At 41.2% G+C, this 18,675-nt stretch overlaps 2 protein-coding genes across 4 annotated transcripts in view; one reads left to right on the forward strand and one right to left on the reverse strand.

Moving 5' to 3' along the window:
• The window catches only part of LOC122707429, a 146,906-nt gene that overhangs the window by 43,259 nt on the left and 84,972 nt on the right, over window positions 1–18,675 (reverse strand). The window contains exon 3 of the mRNA XM_043922901.1: window positions 5,112–5,389. Coding sequence (XP_043778836.1) covers window positions 5,112–5,389 — 278 coding nt within the window. The remainder of the gene's footprint in view (window positions 1–5,111; window positions 5,390–18,675) is intronic.
• Window positions 4,639–18,675, forward strand: part of RERE (arginine-glutamic acid dipeptide repeats) — a 409,293-nt gene continuing 395,256 nt past the window's right edge. For all 3 annotated transcript variants that reach the window (XM_043924145.1, XM_043924148.1, XM_043924149.1), the window contains exon 1: window positions 4,639–5,142. The gene's annotated coding sequence lies outside the window, so the exon portion shown is untranslated. The remainder of the gene's footprint in view (window positions 5,143–18,675) is intronic.

Genomic DNA, 18,675 nt, shown 5'->3' on the forward strand with positions numbered 1-18,675 from the left:
CTTCCCTCCAAGGTAAACCTAAGGAATTTACCAATAGATGCAGAGGAAATGTTAATCTTGAAATGCAGCTTTCCCCAGGGTGGAATCCACTGGCTCTTTGGCTCTCTCAGTTAACAGTGGACAGCTGTTTATAACAGGAAGTGTGGAATAGCACGTCTCCCTGAGACGGCAGGCAGACAAAGGAGGAGGATAGCTAATGATCAAACTTGGAATTGGGCCAAGACAATGAAAATCAGCATCTCCTCCCCTTCATTCTTTCACAAAGCCCTGTGTGACTTTTCAATCGCCACACGTGGTCAGAAGTCAGATTTGGGGTTTAGATCTCACCCAAAAGGAATCCTCGAGCCTTCGGACAGCATGCTGTGCTATTGGCTGGCTGAGTGTGACTCAGAGAGGAGCAAGCTCCACTTGTACTCACTCTGGTTGAAAGAAAATTCATCAAGTCAGGAGTTAAATTGAGAACCTTAATTGCTGCCCAGGATAAGCCATGTCCAAACAAAGGAAAGAGGTTTCTGATTTTGATCGTTTTTTGGGAGGAAAATCTGTTTCATTTTTGTATGTGTCTGCACGCACGACATGTGCTTCCAGCAATTTGCAATAAGCCTCCAGTAATCACCCACTGCTCCATCTCAGTGGGGGCCTTTCAAAGGCTACCATGGGTTTCTTGTCCTGAGGAAGGAGGCTGGAGAGGGAGCAAGTCTGGTTCACAAGAGATAATAAAGTACAAACCCACTGTGGGTATGTAAGGTGAGTGCTGAATGCCTGCAGAAAGAGGGGCTGCAACGAGAAAGGAGTAAGTAGCCATTACTGCTGGTGGATGGACCTAAAAAGTACAATGATGTGTGTGTGGGGGTAGCTGAAGCTCATTATTGGCTGGTATCTGTACGACATGAACTTGAAAGGCAAATTCAAAGAAAATGCCTAGAAATGAGCTTCAGTTTGTTACCAGACTGGATAAAGTACCCCAGTCTTGCTTAAGGCATTTTAGGGGAAAATAATTTACTTGTTCTAAAGCTTGAGTACTTCTGGTGAATTATGAAGGCTAGTTACTGGACATACATTCAAATAATTTGAGTTCTTTAAAAATTATACATGTTTGATATAAAAAGAAAAAAAATCAAACAGAACAGAGTTGAATGAAGTCAAAAGTCAATCTCCTCTTCCTGCCTCATTTTCCTTCCATGCCTGGTGGATATGTTTCCAGGTGGAAAAGTTTCTAGATGTTTTGAAGCAGATACAAAATGGTTATTTTTAGACTACAAATGGAATTATACTTTACATAATTGTTCTGTGATTGGCTTTTTTCATTTAACTCTGAATTGTGGCTACTATTCTTTATTAGTTGTCAGATTTACTACATTCTTTTTGAAAGTTGTAAGGTATTTCATTGTATGTTTGTACCATAATTCATTTAAACATTTTTTGTTGATGGGTGTTGGGCTTTTTTTTGGTTTTCACCATTATAAATAATGTTGTGAGTCTTTTATATATATTTTTGTACATTTGTGAAAAATTATTTGTAGAATGGCTTTCTAGAAGCAGAGTCACTGTATCAAAGGGTATGGATATTTATCATTTTCATAGATTGTGCCAAATTGTGTTCTAAAAAATGGAATGATTACATTTTTACCAACAGTGCATCAGAGGGCCTGTTTCCCCACATTCTCATCAATATTTTTGAAGTTAGAAAAAATTCCTAAGAGGTGATTTTAATTTGCTTTTATTTCATTTTGAGTATATGTTTACTGAACACATTTTTTTCTGTGACTTTTTTTTTGCTCAAACACAATATTTTGTGTATGAGCACAAATGTATATCAATGTTTTTCCATTGATTTTTTTTTCTTACAAATTTGAACAAGCTGTTCATATTCAGGAAGTTAGCCCTGTTGCATAGTGTTGAAAATATTTCCCCTGTTAGCTTGTTTCTTGCAGTGCTATGGTATTTTTTATGCTTTATAGTGACATAAAATATTTATGCAGCAAAATTTATTGATATTTTTTCTTTATGACCTCTGGGCTTCCTTTCATGCTTAGAAAGAACTTCTCCAATTTATGACTGGAAAAAGTTTTAGTATTCCTTTAATACTTTTATTGTTTCATTTTAAAAAATAACAAAATATCTGACATATACAAAAAATGAGCATAACCTATATGTAGGTTATAGAAGACAATAATAAACACAAGTAAACTCAACCTAAGAAATAGTGGTTTAGTGGTTTCAACTTTTACATTAAAAAAATATCCATTTATAATTTAGGGAAAGAGGTTTAGGAATAACAGAAATCTAATTTAAAAAATTCTGTTTTTCTGAGTTGTTTTTGTTTATTCACAGAGCTATCTGATTACTCAACACCATTTATTAAATAACCTCTTTTTCTCCTGGCTTCTTTTAAATAATAGTATTATATCTGATTTGACTTCTGTATACAAATTAAATCACCTCTACTCATAGTAAGATATATAAAATAACTAACAAAAGTCCTTCTTGATGTTATCAGGTTCAGATAAGTGATCCCTATATTCTAAAGCTTGCCAAAAAGAAAATAAGGAAACTTTTTCTAATTTCATCGTGGGAAAAATAACCTACTAGATATTTGAACTCTTTCACCTTGAGCAAGTTATTTAACTTTCCTAAGCCCCAGTTTCCTGACCTTTAAAATGGAGATACTAATAATACACTTCATGAACTGCTGTCAGGACTAAGTAGGCTAAGAAAGCAACATGCTTTGCCTGGTGCTTGGAATGTAATAAGCTTTCAAACAGTGGTTTAATCGTTGTTCTTATTACAGTGTATTGTTATTACCTTATCAGTCTCTAAGTTCCTTGGAAGGAAGCCTGTATTCTGTGACTTTATGGCTGGACTACAATTCTTGAATGGGATTGTTACAGTTAAACAGGTCTCGTTGGCTAATTTTTGGCCCAATACAATATTATGCTTTATAACAATGTGGAATTTCAAGACTTTTAAATCTACATTTAAAAAAAAAGAAGTGAAAATGATGTCAGTGCCTCTCAGATTTCTAGAACCTCTCTCTTCCCTGCTGAATGGCCCTGCAGGATCCTCTGGGTATCCTCTTAGAACCATTGTCCATTCCTCCACTACAGAGCTGAACATTTATTAGAAATAGTGCTTCTGTAAATGCAGACTTTGATGGCAAGCGAAGCCATCTAACTAATGCACTTTACTTTTCATCATTTCCAAACTGATGTGGAATAGTTCCATCTGTATCTAGGTGGTTGAGAACTGTTTATCAAATTTATGATGTTGTAAAATTCAGTTCTCACATTATTAGAGATATGGTGGTATTAACTAGTTTCCCCATTTCATAGCTGGAATTGCAGCAGAAAGGAATTTTCCTGCTGAAAGTTACTCTGAAAGGTAGTGGTAAAGACACATTTGATTTTAGATGTCTGGGGTCACCATCAAATAGTATCTATTAGTCCTATTATTTTTTAAACTGTTGGATGTGGAAATTGCAATCTGAATAGATATTGCAAAGAGAAAATTATCAGTTTATTTGAAAGTGATGAGTGAATTATTTTGTGCTATGTTCTATCCCTTAATTATTCTATTATATACAGATCTGAGCTCCTTCAGGAAGAGTGTATGATATAAGGACCAATAAGCATTTCAGTGTATTAACAAACCAACAATAGGTTGATGATTCACCCTGGATTCTTGCCAGGGTCTGTGAAAGAACTCAATAAGCATGATATGCATTTCAAAAACTGCTAATCATAATTAAAAATTCCAAACCCCTCAATCCTATAAATTATATAAAATGGAATCTGAACATTTGGCCTGCCCCGCAATTCCCTTATAGCAGTGGAGACCCTGTGATTATCAGTTTTTGGGAAAGTGGGACACAATATTTCTCAAAGAAAAGGTGATACTTGGATTTTTTTTCCTGTTTTTAGATTTTATTTTTCAAACTTACGGCATAGAGTTGTGTACACTCCTCGCTTTCCGAAATCTGTGTCTGTGTCCCTTCTTTTTCCTTGATGAGACTTTCTTTTCAGGCTTGCTATTTTTATAATTTTTTTTTTCATATTAGCAGTGCAATCTACCAATTTCTTTTTTCTTCTAAATAGTCTTTTGCCAAAGACTTATTCTGAAGACGTAAATGCGCATCAGAATTTCGAGTCTTGGAGCGAATCTTTCGAACCCACTCCGGATCTCGCAGGGATATGAATTCGCGTTTTAAGTGGCTGAAAAAGCAAACCGTGACCCTGGTAATAACAGGAGCAACTGGACTCCAGCCATCCCGGCCCCTGGGACCTGCCCGCTGCGCGCCGCGGCCCAGGACCCGCACAAAGACGCAGCCAGCGAGGAGATCAGCCCACGGCCCAGCCGTCGCCTGGAGCGCGCGCTCGAGCCTGGCCGCCGCGTCGCAGGGGCTCGGCCGCTCCCCTCCTTCTCTTCTGCTCATTTTATTAGAAATTAAAAAAAAAAAAAAAAAAAAAAGAGAGAGAGAGAGAAAGCTCAAAGAAGTCCCGCCCCTCTCCCCGCCCTCCGCCTCCCATTGGTGAGGCCTCCTTGCGCGTCACTCCAGGTCGCGCCAATGGCAGGGCGCGATACTGCGAGGTGGGCCGGGCCCGAGCGCGGAGTGGGCGGCGGGTCGGTGCAGCAGCCCCGCAGCGGCTCGGCCACCATCGCCGAGGCGCCGCTGCTCCCACAGACGCTCGCGAGCCGCCCCCCGCGCTCCCAGCCTCCTCTTCCTCCCGCACGCCCGAGACGCTCGCCCGGCTCGGGTCTAGCTCCCGCCTCCGCCTCCCCGCTTGTCTCCCCTCGTTCGCCTCCCACATTGTCTCTGCCTCGTTTTCTCTCCTAGTTGAGAGGAAAAAAAAAAAAAAAAATCACCATCATCCTACGGGAGCCCCCTCGCCCTCAGAAAAACTAAACCAGACATGAGCCTGGGCTCTCGCTCCTGAAGGACTGGCCGAGCGCAGAGGCTGGTGGGGCCCGCACGAAAGGTCACGGGAGGGAAGCCCCCGTAGCCCCTGGCTCTGTTCCCGCGGCCGGCCCGCCCTCGGCCCGAGTCCGGCGGCCCCAGCCCCGCGGGCCTGCAGCCCCGTCCCCCCACTTTCCCGGGAGCCGGCCGAACACACCTCCATTGATGGTGTAGCGCATCCGGGGGAGGTGAGTCTCCGAGTGGCCCGCGCGCGGCGTCTGCCTGCAGTTGTGGCCCCTCGTCCTGGGCGCGGGGGTGGGGGGGCCCGAAGAGTCGGCTTGGGAGCCGGGGTCCCGGGTGGGGGCCGCGCATGGCGGGGCAGGCGGGAATCAAGGGCCGGGGCCGCTCGACCCTTTGCCGGCCAGGTAACTGTCTCTTTCGCCTGCTGACCCCGGCTCTTTCTTTGCTCCTCGGTCTTGCTCTGTTTTGACTTGTCTGAGGTTAAACTCTTTCATGTGACTAAAATCGTGGGCTGAACTGGGGGGCGGGGGCGAGGAGGGAGGAAGTCCAGGACCGAAACTGCGAATTTCTTGAATGTTTGAGGATTTGGGGGGTCGTGAGGGGTAGGAGGACTTAAAGTATCATTTTCCCATTAGGGGAAGATTCTTTGTGTTTGAAATCTCTAGTTCTCTGCTCTGCGTGCTGCTTGAATTTTAAAACTAAAATTCACTTGCAGTAGAAAAAGATTCTTATCCTGTTTTAGTTTGTCTCTCTGAAGGAGAGTGGCTTTCATGTTTATTAGTAGTAGTAGTATTTTTTTTTTTTAAGCTTTTGGAAAGAAGAAAAAGTAGTTTTACATAGATTGTGCGTGTGTGTAGGGAGGGGGAAAGCATTGCAGGTTTCCTTTGCTTTGAAACTGGTTTGTTTGAGAAGTTGTTGAAAGGAAAACAAAATGATTCATTGTTGAATTGTCATTTTCCTCTGCCTCTTTTCCAAGGTTTGCTTACAATTTTTCTGGATTACAGACTTCAAACATTGATTTAAGCAGAATGTGTCCTTGAGAAACTGGGCGCTTTAAATGTTTCAGTATGTGTTACTATTTTGAGGTACATTTAGAAAGTAGTTTTGTATGAATCCTGAAATAGCTTTCTCCAAAGCAATTTTTTAAACACTAGAAAGATAACTAGTAAAAGGGTAACTCACAGTGAATTGCAAAACAAACATTGTAACACAAGATTAATGCAGTCCTATGTTTAAGATTTGAAACAATTTTGATAATTACTTTCCATTTAAAGTGAGACCTTTTTGTCTGGTGTGTACACTGGTGTCTTTTGACTCAGTCTGTTGGGGGAGGGGAGAGAAGACGGATCTAGACAGTAATAAAATCATCTTTGAGTAGCTGTTGCCTTTCCTGGATCTGGTTGCTGAGTTAATTCCACCGTAAATTATAAACCAATTTTGATTTTGTTGGCCTGGACTGGATAGAAAGCTGGCTTCCAGCTCTCCCTGTTGTTGTTGAGGTCGAAGGGAAAAGAGGCAGACACACACACACACATACACACACACAGACACAATACCAGGCAGAGGGCTCATTGTTCTTCCACACACACATTCATTCTCTCTCTCCCGTATTTGGGACTAGGTTTGCACAGACAAACACAGCTCTTTTGGGGAGAGGGGAGAGGAGATGGGGGAAGGGTGGGTGCTTTTCTTCTTCAGCTTTCTCTCACCTATCTCCTGTCTGGCCTTTTTTTTTTTTTTCTTTTTTTTTATTGCAGCCTTGTAAGAGGGAAAAGAGTATGTCGGAAACTAAAGGACACTCAAAAACATGTTCAGTGACGCCTCTTACCCACCTCCCTTTCTTTCCTTTGCGGCCCTGGTTTCAACTGCTCTCTCTTTTTTGTGTCTGTAAAGATAAAATCCCTTATTATATGTCGTGGCCTTATAGTCAGCGTTTGAATTCCTCATTACCCCTGACTTTGCTGGGGACAGTGATTTGTTCAGTCAACTGTTACTGTAGTGACTGTGACCAGGGTCATCTTTTCTAGGTAGAAGTAGATTGTCTCAGTTAAGATAATAAAGATTGTATTTGAGGTTAATAGTTAGCAAAGTGTGTTATATTTTGATGTATTCGTGGTCTGAAGGTTTGATAGCTAGTGAGCTATCACTGTGCATTGGTTTGTAAATAGGGGTTATAAGAAAAGATCTGGTTTTCTGCTTGGGGGCTAATGTAGAGGCTTCTTGGAACACTGGACAGGGAATAGGCTGATAAGAGTTCAGCTGGGTTAAACCAGCTCTGGGCCAAGGATGCAGGTTGGTGTGAATTAGATGGGTGCAGAATAGCACCTTCTACTGGTTAATTGCCTTGAAGGATCCAGAGGAAGAGGATGGGGGAGGGGATTAACGGCTGAGGCCTAATGATTTTCTTTTGAACACAGTTGTAGTGCCTTCCTGCAAGTGCCACTTCCCCGAGACGCTCCTACAGATGCCCTCTGACAGGGATGGCTGCATTGAGACTTTTTCCACTATTGGCTGCCTTGACATTAATTTGCTCTATTATTAGAAGTATTTATGCATTGTGACTTCCAAGGACTCCCTGTCTTTTATGGGAAATACAATTTGTCTTGAAATATTTTTTTAAAAAAGGAGTTGCTTTGTATTCTTGGTATTGGAAGCTCTACATACACTAACAGTCTTTAAAAAAGTTTTCAGTATCATTAGTAAAAGGTCAAATAGACCTAGCCTATGGAAAAGAAAAATCCCAGCCCTGGACCCAGAGGTTTTCCTCAGAGATTTAATGAAAGAGGTGGGTGGGTGGGGATGGAAGGGTAGGAGAGGAACTCACTGAAATCAGCAGTTTTTCTTATGTAATAGTGTGACATGTCAGTAGTGTTTCTAGCAGTCATATAAACATAAATAAAATTACATCTGTTAGGTTAACTTATTCTATGGGTTAGAGTAAAAAAGAAAAAATAGAGTCAAGAGAAAATGGGAAATAAGTGTATAGATTAACACAGAAGGCCAAACTCCCACTCAGAGGCTCTAAGTCAAGGTGTAGTTTCAGAGATAATCTGCTTGATAAATGCCTTGGAGAATTTTTATCATTGCACATCCTACCCATTTCAATTGTTTTAAACAAAATGAACTGGTAGAGAAGTTTGCCGTGGCAAGGGTGACTTGGTGTAGGATAAACATCTTCTGTTCCAAACTGGCTGCTCTTAGGAATGTGATTTCTGACTCATTTTGCTTTCAAAGCTTAGAGTGTAATCTCTAAAGGTGTGGATCTTTCACGGTGAAATGTGAACAGGTCAAATGTATTATTTATTCAGCAGTGATAGAGTCAGGTAATTTCAGTCCAATATGTTCCCTGCCAGTGTTTTATTGCAAGGTAACTAGAGTAACAGAACCAATTCACAACAAAAATGTAATCGAAATCAAGAAATAAATGCATCAGTTATTTTCTGAACTTTGATTTATTGTTTAGGCCAAAAGTTTTAAAAAAGTGAGACGGTAATCACTGTCAGGTCCTGCAGCAATTCTGTGTAATAGTGAACAGAAACGTGCCAAGTCCTGTAAACACACACACACACACGTACAAGAATATGGCTTGTGCCCTTCTAAAAACCAGTGTATGTTGAATATTACTATGGATTTAGTAAGGACCCTTTGCTTTTAAAATTGGTTTTGACTCTTTGACATCATGTTCAAATTTCAATAATCATAAAAAATTAAGTAGTAAAATAAGCTGTGTATGCCAAATTCTTTGAGGAGTTTTGTGCTCTTCTACTATCTCCTCTTGGCAGTTTCTTTTGCAGTTGATTTGAAGGTTAAGATAGCAGAAAATTCAGGTGTTTAAGTGAGTCATTAGTGTAACATAGCTGTGAACTTCATCACACACACACACATACATAACCTCAAACAATGCACCATTGTCTGAGATAATCAGTTTCTGATAATGCTTTTCATCAGCATTATCACAGGGCTTTTCGACAACCAGGAATTCCTCTCGCATCATAGTTAAGTGGTCATTAATTATTGATAGCTTGGCAATTATTCCGTATTTGTAGCTCTGCTTGTCCTCTCTGAGTGTGATTGGGGAGCTTGTTGGCATGTGCTTAGTTTCTTGCCTAATAGAGTTTGAGTGTTTTTTTAAAGAATAAAGAGAAAATGCTTAAGTTTGCTTAAGTCACTTTAATGAACATTTGGCCACAAATAACTCAAACATGCTGAAATACAAAATATATATACTAGACTGGATTTTGTTTGGAATTATGATTTGTATTACTCGTTGGTTTGGCAAGTAATGTAAGACATAATATGGGTCTGTATATTAGGTAACTAGGTCAATAGAACTGCTAATACTGTGTAAAAGGTTTTTGGATAAGGTGACCTGTCGGTGCCAGTGTAAAATTGTTTCTATTTGGTAAAATCTGCCAGTGTGTCAGCAGCATACCTCACTGTGGACTGTTTCCTTATATGGTTACGTTACAAAATGATACGATCTCTAATTCATAGATCACTTGGTATTTGAGGAATCTTTACTGCTTATTTGTCTTGGGCTTTTGCATCAGAAGTAGAAGCCATGGGTCATGCCCTGATTTTAGACTAGTTATACATAGGATTTACTGTAAGGGTTTAGGACAAGGAACAGGAAGTCTTCCAAGTCATTCTCACATATTAGGCAAAAGTGGAACAGAAATGTGAACCTTGAGGGCCAGGCCTAACAGAAGCACCTCAGGTTCAGATGGGCCTTGTGAATGCTGAACACTGTTAGGAGTGTGGATATTGGCTAGCTTTCGTGACCAGATGACCTCGCTGCCTCCTCAGTGGGAAGAGTTTGTTGGCCATATACCCTACTTCAGGGCAATGTGTAGCTGTCCAGACTGTGTAGCATAAGGACACCCCTCAGGAGGGGGCAGTATTTACACCGTGGGCTGGACTAACCTGGAGGAGAGCTTGTGAGCAAACACGGCCATGCAGCATCTCTGGACAGCATGGAGAGCCCCTCCTGCAGAAACCCACTGGAGCACACATGCTTGGTGAAGCACGCGTGTGTGTGCTCATTAACACCTGCAGTGTCCAGCGGTTCCCAGAGGCCTGATTCCTGATGCGCTTACTCCTGGGGGTGGGAAGCAGGAGCGGGTGGTATGGTGGTGGCACTTACTGTGTATGTTGAGTGTGAGCCGGCGGGAGTGTGGGCATGTGTCTGCGTGTGTGCGTTCGAAGAAACTGCTGGGGAGGCCGTGAAAACCTAGCCCCCTGGGAGAACCTGGCTCCCCTGGGGAAGTGTGTCCTTACTGGAACAACCTGGCTCCATTCCTCGTGGGATGGGGAGGCTCTGGCCACTGATATAAAAACATGTTTGATGTATGAAAACCTCATTCCAGTGAATTTAAACTAGATGCTCCTTGTTAAAGCCAGAGACCGTGTTGCTCCTGCCCATTCCCTTTCCTTCCCCTCTCCTTTCTGGGTGGGTCACTGAACGTGGCTGACAGGTGTCATCCAGCTGCTCCAGCTGGGCCACCGCAGAAGGTTGTTCAGGTTGAACAGTAACGTGCTAGCTTAGAGTTTCTACCAAAGGAAGGCGTTCCTTTTCTGCACAAGGCACTAAACTGCCAGAGCTGACCCACCTAATCCTCTGCTCTTCACTCAGCTGTTTTATCTCTGGTTCCTTTGTGTCTGTGTCTCTGCTTCCACCTCCACTAAGGACTCTCAATATATTCAGTTTCCCAGGAAAGAAGATCTGATAGGTTGTAAGTTACCATTACTGTTGATAGAGGGTTTGGGGCCAGACCACCTCTTCAGCTACCCACTTGCCTTCTAGTTGGCAGAGTGCTCACCCTTCACCCCAGCTGTTAGGAGCTGAGGGCATTCTGAACGGTGGCCTGTGCAAAGGGAAATTGTTTCTTCTGGTTTTTTCCTATCACGTTTTTTCCATCTTCATTTTCCCTGACATCTGGTGCAGCTGTTGTTGCTTTTGGTAGCTTATCTAACAGTTTATTTTGCTTTAAGAAGCTCTACCGAGTCATAGCTGGTAGTCAGTCACACACTTTTTCAGGTGAGATCATTTCATTGCATTTATCTTTTTTTAAAATTTCCTGTTAATCTACCCATCTGCCTAGCTGCCTGCCCAAATTGGTGTTTCCCCAACTGTAGTCATGGCATATTAATATGCTGCAAGTATTTTAAGTTTTCTGAGGTCACATAGATTTATAATGCATATTAGCATTCTGAAGCCTTAAAAAATAGGACTGTGGTATGTAAAAGGTTTTTTCTTTTTTTTCTCTCTTCCCTAAACAATAACTATCATGTTTTAATGAGAACCAATAGTCTGGAGAACAGTTTGAGAAACACATGTAAAGCTAATCCTTTGTTAATCAGGTGGCTTGTCCTTTTTTCCTTAATAATGAAGTAAATTCTGGGTGTTACTGTTATGCCTTCCTGCTCTGTACTGTGTTTCTTCAAGCAAGTTTTGTACTCTAGTACTTCCAAGGGTACCACATAACTGCTGTTTCCACCTTATACAGTTGTCATTCTGGAGTTATTTTTGATTGTTGTATCTGTTATTCCTCATTCCATCTTTTAATTGGATCAAATCAATATTTTTCTTTTTTAACTCTGCTCCAGTAACTGAACTCTTATTCAAGATATAATCACTTTGTTTTTGGACAACTGCTTATGCTTATAAGCATAAGCACTGGCAAGACTCTTCTAACAAATAATAAACAAAAACAGGTACTTAACTATGTAGTTCACTGAGGTAAGCCTTACTGTACGTGTACCTCTTACACGTGTACATCTTTACATGTAAAGATGAAGAGAACAGCTTTCTAGAAATTTTCTCTATACTGGCCATTGGTGTATAGTGTATACTGTTAGAAGTTAAGATAGTGTTTTAGGGGATAAACAGCAAGATCCTACTATATAGTATAGGGAACTAGCTGTGTTCAGTATCCTGTGATAAACCATAATGGAGGGCTTTCCTGATGGTCCAGTGGTTAAGAACGCTTCTGCCGATGCAGGGGACACGGGTTTGATCCCTGGCCTGGGAAGATCCTACCTGCTGCGGAGCAGCTAAGCCCGTGTGCCATGACTACTGAGCCCCTCCCTGGAGCCTGCACTCTGCAGCAAGAGAAGCCAGCCTAGTGATGAGAAAGCTCGTTTGTGCAGCAGCGCAGAACAGCACAGCCAGAAAACAAACACACAAGAAAAAAACACTTTAAAACCATAATGGAAGAGAATGTGAATAAGAATATATGTGTGTGTGTATGTATATATGTAATGGAATCACTTTGTTGTGCAGCAGAACTTAGCAAAATATTGCAGATCATACCTCAATAAAATAAGTTTAAAAAAGGATAAATGTTTTAGAGACACACAGTCCTATTGGGTTGTATTAGTTATGTGTTGTTGCGTAGCAGATTACCTCAAAACTTGGTGACAGCACAGTAAAATTTGCCCTCTCACAGTTTCTGTGGTTGGTTGTCTGGAAGTGGCTTAGTAGTTTTGGCCCAGAGGTCTCTCCTGAGATGGCAGCTGGTGCCGCTGTATCTGAAGACTTGACTGGGGCTGGAGGCTCTGCGTCCAGGTGGCTCACACACTCGGCTATAGGCAGAAAGGCCTGCAGGGAGCCTCGGTTGCTTGCCGCAGGGATCTTTCCATGTGGTTACTTGGGTGACTGCATTGCACGGCATTTGGCTTCCCCCAGAAAGAGGGGAGGGAAGGAGGAGCAAGGAAGCAAGAAGGAAGTTTTTTATGACCTGGTCTCAGAAGTCACAGGGCTTCCCAGATGGCACTAGTGGTAAAGAACCTCCTTGCCATGGGTGTACATGTGTTCCCCATCCTGATCTTCCCTCACACGTGTACACCCATGGCTGATTCATGTGAATGTACGGCAAAACCCACAATATTTGTAAATTAGCCTCCAATAAAAATAAAAATAAAATAGGGCAACATATGGTGATTAATAAAGCAAGTAAGCATAAAAAAAAAAAAAAAAAAAAAAAAGGAACCTTCTTCCCAACGCAGGAGACGCAATAGAATTGGGTTCAGTCCCTGGGTGGGGAAGATCCTCTGGAGGAGGACATGGCAACCCACTCCAGTATTTTTACCTGGAGAATCCCACGGACAGAGGAGCCTGGTGGGCTATAGTCCATAGGATCACAGAATCAGACACAACTGAAGTGACTTAGTACACAGCACTCAGAAGTCACCCACTGTCACTCCCATCATATTCTGTTAGTTAGAATCAAGTCACTGAGTCTAACCTACTGGCAAAGAGAAGGGAATTAAGTTCAGTTCTTGAAGGGAGGAGTATCAAATAATTTGTAGATTTTAAAACTACCACAGGGGTTCGAAGGAGAGAGAGGTAGAAGATTAAAAAAATCTTTCCCCTTTGATTAGTTATCTTCAAGCAGTGCTTTACTTAAACTAGCAGGTAGTTGCTGGTTCTAAGACAAGAGTGATGTCACCATAACCTCACATTATTCATCTTCTTCCTTTGCCTTTGCTGAGATATCATTGATTTCCTACCTTTCTGTTGTTCTTACATCACATTTTACCTATTTCAGTTAAAACTGTGCTTTGGACACACTGCCTTAAGTTGCTTTGATTTGGCTACTCATATTTCCCACCAGTTAAGTACCTTCAGTTCTTTAGCCTTGCCACTCCTTTTATCACTTCATAGTGCATACTATTGGCATTTATATCATATTGTTAATCATATTCTTTCTATTAGATTGTAAACCCCTGGAAGGCAGAAGGCTTTCCTTTGACTACGCCAGTGTGTATACTCATGTGGAGAATTGGATGTATTCTAAAATACGTATTTCATTGTGTTTTAAGATGCCATCAGTAGTAAGATGCACCGTATTTTATGTACCTCTAAGAAAGAAAATAATGCTGGCAATTAAACTGTGTAAGACCTGTCCCAGTTCTAGTGATACACAAATGTAAAAACATTGTGCACCTTAGAATTATTGAAATATGGTCATCTGTTCAGGCCATCATTCTTTTCATAACTGTGTATTCCTTGGGAAGCATTTCTGAACTCAGATTTAGAGCACATTATTTCCTCCCATTGGAATGGTGTTAGAGGTGGTGTTCCTGCCTAAAGAAAAACTTAGCATGAAAAACTTAGCTATGACCAACAGTACATTAAAAACAGATGCTACCAGGGCTTCCCTGGTGGCTCAGTGGTAAAGAATCCACCTGCCAATGCAGGAGACATGGGTTTGATTCCTGGTCCAGGAGTAGCCCACATGCCCTGGGTCACAGCTGTTGAACCTGTGCTTTAGAGCCTGGGAACTGCAACTACTGAGCCCATGAACTGCAACTGCTGAAGCCCACTGATCTGGAGCTGGTGCTCTGCAACAAGAGAAGCCACCGCAGTGAAAAGCTTATGCAGCACAACTAGAGAGAGCAGCCCCTGCTCGCCACAACTAGAGAAAAGCCTGCATAGCCATGAAGACCCAGCACCGCCAAAAATTAAATAAATAAAGCAAACAAACAACACGGATGTTACCGTAAACCTATAGTCATTGTAGTTCTAGTTCCCACAGAGTAGGTAGAACTAGCATATATTTTGATTTGTAATGTACTATATATATGTGTGTGTGTGTAGTATAAATACACCACTTTACTTCATTATCAATTTGAATTGTCAACTTTATCTTAAATATTGGTGTTCCTCATGATTCTGTCCATTAACTCCTCCCTCATCGCTGTCTTCCAGAGTGTCCTCATTCTGCCTCATGCTTCCAACCTGCAGTTTTATAAATGCAGCCCTGATCTCTTTTCTGAGATCCACACTCATGTTGTGCTCTGTCTCCTTGGATGTTTTCTGGGCAGTGAGCCTCAACATTTACCAGTCTGTATTTGTCCATCCTTGTACTGTTGCAACAAAGTAGTTAAGAGCTCTAGACTCAATTCCTAGCCTTCTGCTTATTATCTCTGACTGTAGGCAAGTTGCTTACCTTTCTGTGGCTCAATCCTCATCTGTAATGAGAGGGTAATAATAGTACTCATGTTTATTTTGAGGATCAATGTAATTAATACATATAAAGTGTTTAAAATGCCTCTGGTAAATAGTAGTGAAAGTGTTAATTGCTCAGTCATGTCTAACTCTTTGTGAGCCCATGAACTGTAGCCCTCCAGGCTCCTCTATCCATGGAGTTCTCCAGGCAAGAATACTGGAGTGAGTAGCTATTCCCTTCTCCAGGGAATCTTCCCAACCCAGGGATCAAACCTGGGTCTCCCACATTGCAGGCAGATTCTTTACTGTCTGAGCCACCAGGGAAACCCCCTGGTAAATAAGAAGTGATCTGTAAATATTACCTATTTAAAAAAAAATGTTACTGTCATCATTGTTATCCATAGGTCTAGTTTTTGACTGTGTTCCCTTTCTTCATCTACAGCGCTCAACAGCGAGGAGATATGTAGGAGCAATGGGTTCAAATAAGCTCTAAGTTAGCAACTGTCAAGTTTTTACTATTCCTTGAATATAGGAAATGCTACAGAACAGGACATGATTAAATACAAAGTGAATGACCCAGACCATAGAGTAATGGTGAGGTTTGGCGTGTTAATGAGTAAACTGATGTCATAGCTTAGCTGTCCTTCTTTCTAGTGATGTTCCTAAAGGAACTTTATGTAAGTAGAACAATGGCAAGTGGGAGATTCAGCATATTATTTTATTATTAATTGCGTTTTTGGTCAAAATACCAGTAGAGAGCTATTCTGGTAAACTGGGATGTGTATTGCTAAAACTTAAAGCCTAGGCAAGGGGTCTCCCTTCCTCCTAAATCTGACCTGCTTTCTCCTATGGCTGCGAAGACCCAAACGTTAGTCTTTTAGGACTTGTAGGAGAGAAATAAGCAAGAGCAAGATCACCATCCCTGGTGGATATATGTGTGTGACCTTTAATCTGCAGTTAATATTCAGACACATAAACAGGTCCGATCAGTGTTTTGAACTGTGACCCAATCAGATTGGCATCTTGTGGGCCCAGCTTCAGCTCTCTAGTGAGCTTGGCCTGAGGTTGTCTGTCTAGCAGCCCTACATTCTGACTTTTCTTAGGTTAGCCCCTGGGTCCTGGGGAAAGGTGCAAAGTAGTTTTCAAATTTAAGGGTAAGGTTACTCTTTGAGATGAAACTAAGGAGAAATGTGTGATAAATAAGATTTGCCATTTGGAAAAGTGGCCCACCATTAATGATAGCTACTGTGGCATTCCGGTAATGTGCTGATTTTAATTTTGATAACAGGAATGTAATCTCTGAGGAACATGATTATATATGATTATGTTAGCAGAACAGAACTGAAGCCTGACCATATTGCTGTCAGTCTGAGATGACTGTGATGACAGAGGGGAGGATGATTAACTTGGACGCTAGAGAGGAGGCACCTGAAGCCTTGCCTGCGGTGTTGCAAGCTCCTGTACGTTGTTCAGGTAAACTCCAGGAGGGCAGAGGCCACGTCAGCTTTGGTCCCTTCTGAGTTCAGTGTTCAGTGAGGAACGCAGTAGGCTTTCATTTTTCACTTGCTGAATGACTGAATGAATACTTTTATTGGGTAGTAGTATTGATGTTCATGATAAAGGAGATTTGGCTTAATCTTAGGATCCCAGTGTATATTCAGGAAGCTGATTTTTGGATAAATTCTATCCGCCCCCCCCCTCACCCCGTGCTGGGTCTTTGTTACTGTGTGTGGGCTCTCTCTAGTTGTGATGAGTGGGGGCTACTCTGTTGTGGTGACTTCTCTTGTTGTGAAGCACAGGCTCCAGAGCATGGACTCAGTGGTTGGCTGCATGGGCTTAGTTGCTCTGCAGCATGTGGAATCTTCCCAGATCAGGGATCAAACCCGTGTCCCTCTGTATTGGTAGGTGGATTCTCAACTACTGGACCCCCAGGGAAGTCTGATTTTTGACTGTTGTTGTTCAGTTGCTAACTTGTGTCTGACTATGAGCCCCAAAACTGTAGCACACCATACTTTCCTGTCATTCACCATCTCCTGGAGTTTGCTCAGACTCATTCATTGAGTCAGTGATGCCATCCAACCATCTCATCCTCTGTCGCCCCCTTCTCTCTTGGCCTCAATCTTTCCCAGCATCAGAGTCTTTTCCAATGAGTTGGCTTTTTGCATCAGGTGGCCAAAGCAAAGTTTTGGATAAATTCTTCATAGTGACGTTTTTATATCTCTTATATAGCATAGAAAAACATTTTAAAGGTTCATAGTTATTTGAATCATAAATGAGTTTTTATTTTAATCCTAGTAAGTTTAAAATATGCATTAGAAATTGTTTAATAAAGTGGTACTTAGTAAATAGATATAGTATCCTTTCTTCTTAGTTTTGCCTTGTATTAAGTAAGATTTAGCAAAACAGTAAGTGACAGAAACCCAAAACAACTGCTTGAACAAGATGGAAGTTTCCTTTCTCTCCTATAAATCATGGATAGCCCTGAGCCAGTGTGGGGCTTTCGTGTTCATTAGGGGACCCAGCGTTCTCCTTGTAGGCAAAGAGCCTCTGTAGTTCCTGTCATCAGTTTTGTATCCTCACCAGCAGGAAGGACATGAGGGGGCGAGAACTGAGCTCATTCCCATCCTGTGAAGACACCTCCCAGAAGTCACACACATCAATTCTGCTTTGTCCCTCTAATTATAACCAAATCACAGGGCACAGCTAGCTGCAGTGTGTGCTGGAAAATTTAGTCTTTGCTGGAGATGGCTGTGTGCCTAGTCAAAAATCAGAGATTCTGTTACTTTGGAAGACAGGTATTGCAGGACAGCTGTCAATCTGTACTATAAATCCCAAGGGATAATGTAGTAACACATTTGGTAATTCAATCTTTAATATTGTTTAGAAGAATATCATACTACTGTAATGAGTTCGGTATAGAAATTTTCCTAAAATGTTTTTTTGATCTAATGATGATTTCAGATTTTTATTGCTAGGTTAGTTTTTTAACAAGATGAACAGATGTTTGATTTGAACATTCTGGTCTTAGTAGCATAATCTGCCCTTCATGTTTTCAAGTTTTCATGGGATCCATTATAGTAGAAATAATTACTGAAATTTCCTAAGTTTCTATACACTAAACATGATTAAAGACCTCTTAGAAACATTTAATTCTTATTTATAAATTAGAAAACTGTGTAGACATCTTGTTGCTATTAATATGATATTGAGAAATGCTTTTATAAACACTTTAGTAATATTCCTATCTAGCTTTATAAAACATTCACATTTTTCTTTAGTATTTTATCTGTTTTGGCTTAGCACCTTTTTCTTAGCTTAGTGGAAATTTTGGAGTCTATGGAATCCTTAAGCAGTTTTTACACCAAGAAAAAAATTCTAGTAACTTGGTTTATAGTTATGCTTGAAACAATCTATAAGCTTCTTGATAATTTTAGTTTTGTAACTCATAGGACACAATTAATCTTTCCATCTGTTGTATTTTATTTGCTCCAGCATACAAGTACACAGTGTGCAGTTATAAATTGTCATAGTGATTATTTCTGTCAACTTAGACCCAAAGTTGTGAATGTGTTATAAAGTTATAGTGTCCAGAAACTTCTTAAACCCCTGAAGTGTTAAGAAATTGATCATACTGATTACTTTTTAGGGAGACATAGAAGGGCACTGGGGAGGAGGTTGGAGAGAGAGGGAGCCTTACCTTTTCATACTCCTACAGTTTGTCATGGGCTTCCCTGGTGGCTCAGATGGTAAAGAATCTGCCTGCAATGTGGGGGACCTGGGTTCTGATCCCTAGGTCAGGAAGATCCCC

This window comes from Cervus elaphus, chromosome 14, assembly GCF_910594005.1.
Source record: "Cervus elaphus chromosome 14, mCerEla1.1, whole genome shotgun sequence".
Taxonomy (NCBI): Eukaryota; Metazoa; Chordata; class Mammalia; order Artiodactyla; family Cervidae; genus Cervus; species Cervus elaphus.